The sequence below is a fragment of the Octodon degus genome, unplaced genomic scaffold (genome assembly GCF_000260255.1).
Source record: "Octodon degus isolate 3935 unplaced genomic scaffold, OctDeg1.0 scaffold00145, whole genome shotgun sequence".
Taxonomy (NCBI): Eukaryota; Metazoa; Chordata; class Mammalia; order Rodentia; family Octodontidae; genus Octodon; species Octodon degus.
This window is the reverse complement of record NW_004524721.1, coordinates 7,663,070-7,676,197: the sequence shown is the minus strand read 5'-3', so window position 1 is coordinate 7,676,197 and position 13,128 is coordinate 7,663,070. Positions and strand designations below refer to the sequence as shown.

At 49.0% G+C, this 13,128-nt stretch overlaps 1 protein-coding gene across 1 annotated transcript; it reads left to right on the top strand.

The window, feature by feature from the left end:
* Window positions 1–9,946: 9,946 nt before the first annotated feature.
* Window positions 9,947–11,667, top strand: Ptf1a (pancreas specific transcription factor, 1a). The gene is made up of 2 exons (XM_004641893.1): window positions 9,947–10,715; window positions 11,119–11,667. The coding sequence occupies exons 1-2, from the start codon at window positions 9,947–9,949 to the stop codon at window positions 11,316–11,318; spliced, it is 969 nt and encodes a 322-aa protein (XP_004641950.1). The 3' UTR covers window positions 11,319–11,667.
* The last annotated feature ends 1,461 nt before the right edge of the window (window positions 11,668–13,128 follow it).

Here is a 13,128-nt window from a genome sequence, read left to right as displayed (position 1 = left end):
GACACCTTTCATACTGATGTATGCAATTTACAAAGGACACAGACAGGTCCCAGTCTTCAGGCTCACTCTGTGACATGTGACTGCTCACTTCCCCCAGTCCTTATTTCCTCACCATGTCTGGCTAGTTGTGTGGTCACGTGGCATTCTCTTGGCTCAAGCACAGCATCAGTGTGCCTCCTGCAGCCGTGTAGGTGTCTGGTTGGCACCAGCACAATCTGAAACACAAATGTGTGACGTGTGCTCAAATATTACAAGAAATGTGTCAATTTTTAAAAGTTATTGCAGGGCTGGCGAGATAGCTCAGTGGTCTACAGCACCTGCTTGGGCAAGCTTCAGGAAGCACAGGGACCGTGGTTCAATCCCTGGCATGACATACAGTGCCAGCCCCGCCCCCAGGGCAGACTGAACTAGCCATAAAAAAAATTATAAATAAATAAATAAATAAATAAATAAATAAATGTTTTTTCTTTCAATGGCTGGTTGCTTTTCTTTTTTTTTTTTTTCCAGAACTGGGGATTGAACTCAGGACCTTGAGCTTGCCAGGCAAGTGCTTATTCTACTGAGTTATCTCCCCAGCCCTCATTGCCTTTAATCCCCTTCAAAAATTCTACTCCCCTCAGTTCAAACACAGTTATGCCATCATTCTTACCACTTTCTGAAGCAGCTCTGTCAGTCCTTTATCATGAGTGTTGTTAGCTCTGCTGTTGTGGCTGCCTTAGTGTCCAGCATCCACTCTAGTAGTTCATCTCTCACAGCCATTTTGACTTTGAGTAAGAGCCAAGATTCGCACTGTGTCACATCCAGTGAATAAGGTAGACAAGGACACACCACAATGTTTTTTTTTTCAAAGTTTTATTGATAAACAGATAGCAATGAGACAGTTTCAAATCAAATCAGAAGTACAGTTTCAACAAATAATACACTGCATATATTCTTCTCAGTGGTTAATTGCTGTACAAGAAGTGGACTTGTGATCCTATTTACAAACACCATTAGAATAAATCATTCTATTCATTAAGAGAATGCAACTATATATCTATCCTAACCACTTTGAATACACAGATGCAAAATAGACATTCATTGGTATACCCCATTTTTTCTAAGTTCCGTTATTGAATATTATAGGTGTGTAAACTCAGCAAAATATTCTAAAAGAGTCCAGTAGCCCATTATAGCATTGGGTCTTCTGTTTAACTGGTAATGTCAGAAATTATTGACCGGAGTCCCCCACAGCTCAACATAACAACATGGCTTTATTTCCTATATTTCGTCTTCATACTTTTCTACTGGATGGTTAAGACCAAGGTAAAGCAGGACCTATGCAACAAGAGTTGTAGCTTTTTGGTCTGACAAGGTCAATGAAATGCCCTCAGGATTTATCCTGAGATGCTGTACCTCAGATTGTAGAACCTTTGTCAGTGCAGCCATGTGGATGAAATGTTTTTGTTTAACAGAAATTACTGCAAATGTTTTGGGTAAATTCAAGGAATCTAGGCAACCACAAAAGATGACTTCCAGAATTGCTTCCAGAAATGCCAACAACAGTGAGATAAGCATGTTCGAAGCATGAAGCAGTACTTTAAGGGCGATTAATGGCAATGTGCTTTTTACTGTAATAATTTGCTTTTATTTTTAATCTAACCATTCCTCATAGTTTTTGGGTGACCACTGCACACACTGAGGTTCTGGTCCCAAGTCCACTGGTAGAAGCTTCATGTAGAAGCTTTTGTCTTCTACATGATCCAAAATATGCAGATGCTTTTTTGTCACTGTTGCTAAAGATGATCATCTAAATCATGTCACAAAATTGAGACACTGTTGACATAAAGTTGAGAGCCTTCACTGGAGAAATGTTGTTCCGAAACTTTGAGGCCCATGGAAGTCTCAGGTCCCCACCAGGAGCACTGACCCTACAGAGACAGCCTCCTCATAACGGAGAGAGAAATGTCTGGAAACAGAGCCACTGCCTGCAGCGGGAAAAAGCAACGGTGCAACGCTGTTGCCCTACAGACAGCCGGGCTTATTTTTTCTTCCGGTAAGGCAAACTCACCTACTTCCAGGTAAGGCCAGTGAGAATGTAGGTGCGAGGGGCAACACCAACATCCAATCACTGCACTGAAGCCAGAGAGTGCGGCTCCCTGATCACACTGGGGAGGAAGTGGAAAATGAACAAGAAACCCCAGCCTGCTCCAGTGTGCCCCATTGAGCACTGTGACCTTGCCCTACCTACCAAAGCTATTCCCCACAGGGCCCCATGACTTCTGTAGCCCCCCAGAGCCATGATCTCTGACAAAGAGCCAGAAATAGCTTAACCTGGAATGCTCATAAGTCAGGAGAACAGCTGAGCAGTGTCTATATTCAATGACAGACTCTCGCCCGATGGAAGTCCCTACGTCCCAGCAGAGGCACATATTCATCCACTCCATCACTGAATCAGGACCTAGCATGACAGAATAACTAAGAGAACAACTATCATAATGTGCCAGGCACTACTTATAGGCTTTCTGTTTGTTAACTCACCCAATGCTCAACATAACCCAATGAAATATTAACATTTCTTTTTGTATATGCAGGAACAGAGGCAATGTATGATGACAAAACCTGCGTCATGGCTAAGGGCACACAGTGTGCTTATATCTTGGAAAAGTCAGCATATGCTCAGTGGAGAGCACTTACCTAGTGTGAAGGGTGCTTTGGGTTCAAATCTTAGGAAGGAAGGAAAAATAAGAAAGGGAAGACAGAAAGAAAAGGAAGAAAGGAAATATACGTGAAAGAAGATAGAAATAAGGAAAAGAAAGGAAAGAAGAAAAGAGGCAAGGAAGAAAGGGAGGAAGGGAAAGGAAGGAGGAAAGAAAAAGAAAAAAGTATTAAAAGGAAGTAAGAAAAATAGGAAGGAAGAAAAAGGAACAAGAAAATGGAAAGAAGAAAAAGAAAAGAAGGGGGGAAAGAAAGGAAGGAAGGAGAGAAGACAGCAAGGAAGGAAAAGAGAAAGAAAGAAGCCCACACATGAAAACTTGCCAAGGTTTTTAGGCGGCTTTCATCAGGAAACTCATGTTCTTGACTAATATCTGGCACTTCCATTCTTGAACCAAGGGTAGTCTAGTACACACTTCTTCAAGCAGATTAACACAATGGAGAATAGGGCTTTCTTTTTATTCTAAGATATGATTTTAAGAGAACCTCAATAATAATGCCACTGCAATACCCCAATGCTTTAAGACCACAGATATACAAATGTAAGGTTATGAATTTCTTATTATGAATAAAAAAAATTCTCAGGGGATTAAGAGTGTCCATGAGGCAAAGAATAAAGTCAGATTGTAGAATATAAAGGCATTCTAAGTGATGCAGACAGTGTGGGATACAGCAAAGTGAAAATGGATGTCCAACAGTAAAACTATATGACAAACCCTCCTGTCATCCTTACTACCTGCTAGCAAAGATATGAAAGCCAGGCCTGGTGATGGATGCCTGTAATTCCAATCTTTGGGACACTGAGGCAGGAGGATCATTGTGAGTTCAAGACCAGCCTGGTCTTGAAGCCTTATTAGCTGTCTGCAGCCTGGTCTTAGAACTTTAGAACAAGGTCTGCAGACACACACGTGTACACACACACACACACACACACACACAGAGGAAAGTAAGACATGGTAGTTCTGTTCCCTTATAAAAAGAAGAAAGACCCTTCTGCTAATAAAGAGTGTCCTCTCTGGGTCACTGCATGTCACAACAGTGTGGAGGGCTGCCCACACTGGGATGACAAGGGTAGTCTAGTATATACTCCTTCAAGCAGATTAACCCAATGATGGGAGGGGAAATGATGGGATGGGAAGACCCCTCCCATCATGCTCCTAGAAGATGGGAAATGACTGGGAATGTCCCACCAGAAATGAAAGGAAGACAGACTCGGGCCTTTCAGTGTAATGAAAGCAAAATCAGAAACAAAATAAAGGTATGGAGCAATGATGACAAAACACTGTCAACTGAAAAATGCAAGATTTTGAACTAAGATACATGGAAGAAAATATACTAGAAGACTAACTGTCACCTGTAAGGAAAACTGCAAACAATAGGCAAAATGTAGCTTGCATGAGTATTTACTAATTTTAAATTTTCTTTACATTGTTGAATCTCTGTAAGTGTTGCTCAGTGTTGATTTCATGCCAGGCATATTTTACCCAAAGTCGCCTGATTTAAACTGCATGTCAGGAGGGACTTGGTTATAGAAGGGACTCTCCTTGCTGGCTTTTGCAGGGCCTGGCCCCCAAGGGTACTTGCTGAGTTTTGAAGCTGGCAAACACTACTATCCAGACTTAATGTCTTGGGTGAAGAGAGTATGAACTCCAAAATCATTCTGTACAAAATGTTCATTGTTTACATATTTATGTATTTCATGTTTACGTATTGATACACAAGAGTGTCCGATGAACAATCCTATCCACTAATACCCTAGTTCCTCTCTTGACACATTTAAGGCCATCAATATCTTGTACATCCATTGAGGCCTGAGTGCAAACACTAGTGCAATGCAACGGCGTCTTCACTCTTGTTTCTTTCACTTACCAATGTATCTTTGAGATGATTTCACTTCAGCATATCCACTGTTGTTATTTTTTCTGCTTCCTGGGGTGGATATCACTCACTTCCTGGGGTGGTATATCCCATTCTATGGATGTACCACAATTTACATAAGGCCCAACCTATAGTTATGGAATGAGAAAACACGTAGCTCTGAAAAATAAACTAAAAAAAAAAGTTGCTGTTTCTGTTCATGTGTTTCTTTCCCTGGCGATGGAGGCCAGGATGAGGTGTAAAGTTTCCATTACTCAAGTTCAAACAGCTTTTGGAATAGGATTGAAGGACAAAGCTCAAATGCTTTGTTAATCATCAAATAAACCTTGGTATGACAGGAAACCTTTATTTGGGTCATTATATCAGCATTTAGGCGTTCCTCCTCTTAAAGATTAATGTTTAACAACAAGAAACACAAAGGCAAGCAGGAAGGAGGCTGGTGATCTTCCCTAGACTTGCTGTTTCAGGGCAGCTTTGTGCTTCCTTTCCTTGGTACCAAATGGGATATGGCCCAGCTTTGTGTTTTGAGGTTGAGAGGGCTCCTCGTGGAAAGGGGCTCCCAGGAAACCTTCCCCATGGTGCTGAGACCTCTGCCTCCTGGGTAGAGATCACTCATTTCCACTCAAGTCTGCAGTGCCAGGTGAATGTGTTTCTACTTGGATAGGAGATACATCACACACACACACACACACACACACACACACACACACACACACACACGGTACCACATCAGCTGAACTTTGTGGAGATTTCTAAATCTTGCTGGGCTTGTAGCCTGGGGTGGGAGGTGGAGGCTTACTGAGTCACCTGCTGAATGAAAACACTAAGTCTGAATAGTTATGAGAGTGAGTGGCAATCACAGCTACAAAGGCCCTGTGTTCACATCCACCTTTTCTAGCATTAGTAGTATTCCTTCCATCTGACTTAGAGAAGAGTAAGTATAAGATCTCTGAACCAAATCGAGGAGCTCACAGACCAATGGACTGGGGAGCAGGAATGAGAGAGAAGACCTGAGGAGGTCAGCATGGCCTACAATGGCATTAAGGTTGGAGCAAAGTGACTCCCAAATTGATCAAGGATGGTGTGAACAGAGAGGTACCCAAGGGCCTAGAAAGCAGGGAAGGAGTTCAAAAGGCAATGAGTGTAGCCCTGTAGAAAAGCTCATGCTTAGCATGTGTGAGGCCATGTTCCTCTACAAAAAGTTCAGCATCATATCTCTGATCTATAGTCCCCACCACCATCATTTTTGGTATGAAAAATTAGAGCCTTCCCACTAAGCCACAGCCACAGCCCCTTTATAAACATCTACATTTTGAGACAAGGTCTCACTAAGTTGCCTAAGTTAGGCCTGAACCCTTGATCTTCTGCCTCAGCCTCCTCAGTAGGCAGACCGTCTAATCCACGTGCCCAGCAGAAATCCACTTTGGAGTCAGAGCACAGGCTCTGATTGGACTAGGTCTTATGTGTAAGATACTTTTTCCTCAGCTGTTATCATTCCTCAATATCAAGCACTGCTTGAGCCCACCCGGGGATGTAAAGCGTGGAGGTAAAGGAGGTGGTCTAATGACTGAAGAGCGATCTGAACTGAGTAGAAACACAGCCGTTATGAGTGACAGAAGCAGGGTTGGAATCTGCTCTCAGTATTCAGGGAAAACAGCGCTGGGCTGGGCTGGGACTTGTGCCCTTAGATCACTGAACCTCGCTGGACTTGAGTGGTCTTTCAGTATAAACTCTGATTTCCTTTTCAAGCCCATTGCTAAGAGCCTAAGTGTAAAGGATGGACTGACTGATCACTGTAGGGGCACTCAAGTGGGGACAAAAAAAGAAGACCTCAGGTTGGTTTGAGGGCAGCAGCAAAGAAAGAGGAGAAAGAGATGGCAGTGGCCAAGCTACACCCCTGCCCAGTTCTGAGATGAAGTGGGCAAGGGGACACTTTGGGTTAGGAAAGATGAATATGGACACATTTTCTAGTGGGACAATCACTGTGAGTCTCATGCACAAGGTCTTGCACTCCAAGCAGGCATGTGTGACACTGGGCATGACAGCTACATTCCAGCGTTTGCAGTTTGGGTTCCAGCAGTCAGGGCACGGGCCACACACTGGGCACTAGAAGAATCTTCCATGAGGACAGGGAAGCTGAAAGCTTGGATGCCCTGTCCTTCATTAGTGATATCTGCTTGAATTCACCCTGGAAAGACCCCCCATCATGCTCCTAGAAGATGGGAAATGACTGGCAATGTCCCACGGAAAATGAAAGGAAGATAGACTGGGACCTCAGGGTCCTGGGGAGGAGCCAAACTGGCAAGGAGGAGGGGGAGATTGAGATTCAAGCTCCATGGCTTGTGCTGGGAATTCTCCTGGAACTCAGAACCCAGGAGATCTGCCAAGGCCTATGAGCTACCCAGAAGAAGACCAGTTGTTACCATAAACCACACCCAGGACCATAGGTGGCAATAAGCTCTTGTTGAAAGACTTGGAAAACTCTTGAGGTCTCCAAGGATTTGCCACTAGGGAACCAAGTGCCCTTTCTGCTGCCCAGCTTGGGAGATGGGATGCTATTCATAAAGAAGCTGGGGTTCTTTATATGGTAAGGGGACATCCCTCATGAGGCCTGCATGGCAACAGGCCAGCCCAAGCTTAGCAGGGAATGTAGACACTTGCAGCTCTGGGGCAAGGCCTCCCTAGACATGAGCTACTGGAAATCTTCTGATCACAATCTTCTCTGTGTCTCCGACCCCTGCCCAGAGATATTCTGAGTTGCGATGAACCTGAGAGGCTCTGGCCTGGCACAAGAAGGTTCTATTCCAGTCTATTCTTTATTTGACCTATTGCCTTACACGGCAAAGGGTAGCCCTCCACACTACTGTGACATGCAGTGACCCAGAGAGAACACTCTTTATTAGAAGAGGGGGTCTCTCTTCTTTTTATAAGGGAACAGAACTATCATGGCTTACTTTCCCGTGTGTGTGTGTGTGTACACATGTGTGTCTGCAACCCTTGTTCTAAGATTCTAAGACCAGGCTGCAGACAGTTAGCAGTTCTCTAAGAGAAAGGAAAGGGCCACAGGAAGATACTTTCTCTCTTTCTGCCCCTCCATGTCCATCTGCCCCCAAAAGAGGCTCAGAACTGCACACCCTTGGGACAGAGCAAGGTTTCTGAACAGCAGCAGACTGCCCTTTAGCTCACCTAGGCGTCCAAGGTAAATTTCTGGAACTTTTTCACAAACTCATCAAATACAGGTGAGATAATGTTATGGAAGCTCTTACAAGCACATGGAATTAAACAAGCTATGCATACACCCTTGTTCCTTAGTCTCCCAGAAGCACCTCCCTGCACAACTGGGTAAGTGTACTTTTTAAGGAGCCAGCTAGGCCCATTCCACAAGGCTTCTGAGCCTCTCCAAGATGGCTTTGATAAGCTAGACCCAGTCATCTCTTCAGTAAATGGCTATCAATATTTTGGGTAAGATTTAAAGTCTAGTCATTTGTTCCTCTTGCAAGTCCTGATTGCTTCATTCAGTTTTATTCCAACCACGCGAGGGCAGGGTAGGGTCTCTTCAAAGTGAAGGGAGTGGGTCACACAAAGCGACTGTCCTGATCCCTAGTGTACACACACACACACACACACACACACACACCCCTAGGCACCGCAGTTTTCTTCTCTTTGGGGCAAAAGGAGGAATCTAGATTCAGGAAAGCACAACTCCGCCTCCATGGCGCAAAACCTGACCACTTTCACATCCTTTCATCGCTGAATTACCACTGAAGGACTGAGAGGCACCCCGCTAAGGAAACAGAGCCTCGGGTTGGAACCATCTGAGGGTCTTGAGTGTCTGAGGTAGGACAGAGTTCTTCTTCTGCACCCTTCCATCTCAAATCTGGACTTACAATTCAGTGAAATCGACCTGGATACAGCTCAGCTCCGTAAGCACCTGCCTGGTAAGTGCAAGGTCCTGAGTTCGATTTCTGTTTTTTAAAAAAAGAATTAGGTGAAATCCAGTTGGAGGCACTGTTCTCAGCGGACTTGGATTTCAAGGAGAGTCTGAATGACTTAAAAGAATCTCCACGGGGACAAAGTCTGAAAAGAAAGCGGGGACCCCCCGGAAGGTGAGTCCTCCAGCCCTCGGGAGGGAATAGCGTCCAGCTGCGCTTCTTAGCTCTCCCCGGCTGGAAGCTGGAGCTTCGCTTTTAGAAGAAACTGTCCAGACCTTGAAAGCATCTTTGTCGTCCTTACACGAGGAATTCATATTGCATCACCGTCTACGGTAAGCGTGTCTTGGGGCAGAGTGCATACTTTTGTATTTTTAAAAGTTCAAGGATCTTGCCTTGAGACAATCCTCCAGGGCTGTCTTCGTGGTTGTCACTCTGCCCTTTGACTTTAGTGCTTTCCCTCCGCACCTCTCGGAGCCCAGGACTCAGCTGATTGCTTTGTTCACAGCTTATTGCTCAGAACGCCCAAGGTCTCGATCTGCTTGTAAAGAAACATGCCCCACTGCGCTGCTCCGAGGCGCCCCTCTAGCCCCAGCCTGGGTCCATTCTCCGCTCCGAGAGGGAGGGACGGGCGCGGCAGGGGGACTGCAGGCGGAGCAGCGGGTGGAGCGGCGAAGTCCCTGAGCTCTCTGTGACGCCGCCCCGAGACCGAACCCCGAGAACGGGACCAGGTCGCCTTCCAAGGAAGGCGCCAGCAGCATCTCCTGTGCAAACTCTGTGAGAATCCTTGAAAGATTCCATGATGGAAAAGAACCTCAACCCAGCCCGAGCCGAGCTCCGCGCGCCCCGGGTGCGTCTGGCCAAAGGTCCCGACTGGCCGCTCTCCAGAGCGCCTCGGATCGCCGGACAGCGGGCAGCTTCTGCACGGAGTCGGGAAAGGAGCAGCGACACCAGTCTCGCACTCCTCTAACCTCCCTTGCTGCGCGGAGACGCGGCCCCGGGACTGCACTGCAGCAGAGCGCACCCCAGGCCGGCGGGCTCCTCCGGCGCAGGTGCCTCCTCCGCCGCCACTGGGCAGGTACACAGCCGGCGCGGAGGGCACAGAGCCCCGCCTCCCTGCCGCGAGCTCAGGAAGGGCACTAGCCCGGGGCCGCCACCGCAGCCTCGGGCCTCCTCCCCCCCTGGCGCCCCGCGCTCTGATTGGTTGGCGCGGCCGGTCCCCGGCACGCGCCTATGGATGTAGTTATAAGAATCCTCGCGTGCCGGCCCTCAGCTCCTTCAAGTTCGTCCCTGCCCTCCCCAAAGCCGGCTCAGAGCAGCGGCCGCAGGCGCTCCAGGGAGGCGCGGGGGCGGCCGGGAGGGAGGGGCTGCGGCACCGGCGGTGTCCGCTCCGGAGCGCTGACAAAGAACCGGAGCAGCCCCTCCGGCCTGCGACGGCCCGGAGCATGGACGCGGTGCTGCTGGAGCACTTCCCCGCGGGGCTGGACGCCTTCCCCGCCGCCTACTTCGACGAGGAGGACTTCTTCACCGACCAGTCCTCCCGGGACCCGCTGGAGGACGGCGAGGAGCTGCTGGCCGACGAGCAGGCGGAGGTGGAGTTCCTCAGCCACCAGCTGCACGAGTACTGCTACCGCGACGGGGCGTGCCTGCTGCTCCCGCCTGCGCCCCCGACCGCCCCGCGCGCGCTCGCTGCGCAGCCCTCGGGGAGTCCCGGGGAGCCGGAGGACGCTGGCGGCGGCTACTGCTTCGAGGCAGGGGCGGCCCCCGGCGCCTTGGCCTTCTCACCCGGCTCCCCATCCCAGTGCCTGGCCTACCCATGCGCGGCTGCAGCCGTGCTGTCCCCCGGCGCACGGCTGCGGGGCCTGAGTGGGGCGGCGCGGCGGCGGCGGAGGGTGCGCTCGGAGGCGGAGCTGCAGCAGCTTCGGCAGGCGGCCAACGTGCGCGAGCGGCGGCGCATGCAGTCCATCAACGATGCCTTCGAGGGGCTGCGCTCGCACATCCCCACGCTGCCTTACGAGAAGCGCCTCTCCAAGGTGGACACGCTGCGTCTGGCCATCGGCTACATCAACTTCCTCAGCGAGCTTGTGCAGGCGGATCTGCCCCTGCGCGGCGGCGGAGCGGGTGGCTGCGGGGGACCGGGTAGTGCAGGGCGCCTGGGCGGGGACAGCCCGACTGGCCAGGCTCAGAAGGTCATCATCTGCCACCGGGGCACGAGTAAGTGCTCTTGATTCTTGACTGGGGGAGACCAATGCGGGTACATGAAGGCTCCGGAGGGGCAGGGGAACAGACTGCCAAGTGTACTGACAGATTGAAGAACTGACAGATGGTGGGTGGGCGCGGACAACCTTGAGCGCAAGCTTCACTCAGTTATTATTATTGTTATTATTATTATTCTTTGATACTTTGACCACAGCTCAGACAGAGAGATGTGCGTCTCCCCTCCCCAAGAACCGCACCTCCTTGGATTCCGGGAAGGGGGCGCTGAGAGCTGGCCAGGGAGTGTGATGAGCCTTGGTTCTAGTACAATCTAAGGAGTAACCTGAGTGGAGGTGCCAGGAAGGGGAGATGCTCTGGAAACTGGGGGTATTCACTCTGTTTTCTCTTTTGGCCTCCTCAGGGTCTCCTTCCCCCAGCGACCCGGATTATGGCCTCCCTCCCCTCGCAGGTCACTCTCTCTCCTGGACTGATGAAAAACAACTCAAAGAACAAAACATCATCCGAAGGGCCAAAGTGTGGACCCCAGAGGACCCCAGAAAACTCAACAGCAAATCTTTCAACAACATAGAAAACGAACCGCCCTTTGAGTTTGTGTCCTGAAAGGGCCAACACTCGGCTGGGGATCTAACTGTGACCGAGCATACTGTACATGTAAATATCTATGATGTAAATGTAACTTAAGAATGAGATTTTTCTAATGGCAATCAACTGTTTGTTATTTATCTATTTATTATTCTGTTGAGTTAATGACATAGATGATTTCTTTTTAAATATATAATTTATATAATTTATCCCGATTTTCTAAAAATATGCAATAGCCTATGATTCCCCAGCACCTTTGATGGAACCATGTTATTGGTTGGAAGAACCCTCTGGCCAGCAGACTTCATGCCTATTTATTGTCAAATGTGGTTTACTTTTCAGCGTTAATAAATGCTATTTACATCTTGTTTTGTACACAAAGGGGATATTTGTATCTTTAAAATAATTGGAAAGAAAGAAAGAAAGAAAGAAAGAAAGAAAGAAAGAAAGAACCGAATCAGAAAACCTGTAGATCTCTGGTAGGAAGCCACGTTTGATTTCATTAACTTGAGGGGGGGGGGGTGTCTGTATCTCCTGCCATAAATGGTTAACAACTTCCCCATATTTTTATCCTAAATTTCAAATACCTTGTGGGTCAAATATGTCACGGAGTATTTATCATTCCCATTATCAGAGGGGAACACTGAGGCTCAGTGACCCTGTGTAGTTTACCCAAGGTCACCCCTGTCCTGCCTGGTAACTGCACAGACGTGAGGTCCTGGGGGGTTATAAAGCCTTGGGCTGGGCAAGCGAAGGGCCTTTCCGCTGCTAAGGGCTGGGGAGAAGCAGTTGCAGTGGAGCTGCTCCATGGCGCACCCTTCATTTGCAGCACAGGTACTCTCCTCTGAGGGAATGGGGCTGGCGGGCAGGCGGGCGGGCCGGAGGGCTGAAGCCTGAGACGACTGTAGGGAAGGGGCACTTAACCAAATCCAGGATGTTTTTAAAGGTGAGTCAGGAAAGGGCCACTCTGCTTCCCTGACAACCTGAACAAGTGAGTTGTTTCTCTGCGTTCTTCCTCCACCTCGACCTGCCCTCTTCCAGAGATCTGGGGAGAAAGGAAGCCTAAGGCGGAGGGCGCAGGCCCCCTAGCGAGGAGGAGAAGAGCTAGGGCTAAGCTCGAGAGCTCCGGAAACGGGGCTCTGGCTGGTCTCTGTGGGAGCCACAGGTGCGCTCCACGGCCCCTGCGCTCCCTCACCTGGGTGCCAGCGCCGGGCGCGAGACTGCAGGCGGCGAGGCTAGGCGCGCAAGGTCGCAGAGCGCGCGCTTTGGCTGGCACCGCTGTCCTCGCAACGCGCAGGTCCCGCCAAGGCGAATTGCTGCTCCCTGGCCTGGCAGCGTCCTGATCAGTCGGTACGATCAGGAACCACCCAAATACCCCCAGCCTTGCCGAAAGACAATACGCTGGCAGCATGCTAATTGCTTTAACCTAGTTTCAGACCCACCAAGGGGGTCCTCGCGCGCTGCGGGTGCCATGGACCTCGTCCAAGAGCAATTAAAGCGAAGCCAGGAGCCCGACCCCGAAGCGCTGCTTGGCCAAACACGCGGAGATTCTGGGTCGCGAAGCTCCCAGGAGGCCTTTGGCCGTGGAGGTTCTCACCCTTTCCAGCCTCGCCCCTCCCCCAGAGGGATTTCACACTGGAGACAGAATTTGAGAAAGAGAAAAAATAATTCGATTTTGTCCTGTATTAGGGCCTCATTAAACACGAAAGTTGCTTTTGCAAGAATGCTCCCATCAGGCATGTAATCTCATTACACTCATTAGAAAGTCAAATGTTAGGCAGAATTCAACTTAATTATAAGTTATAGGGGTGTTGTATCGTTTTCTTCG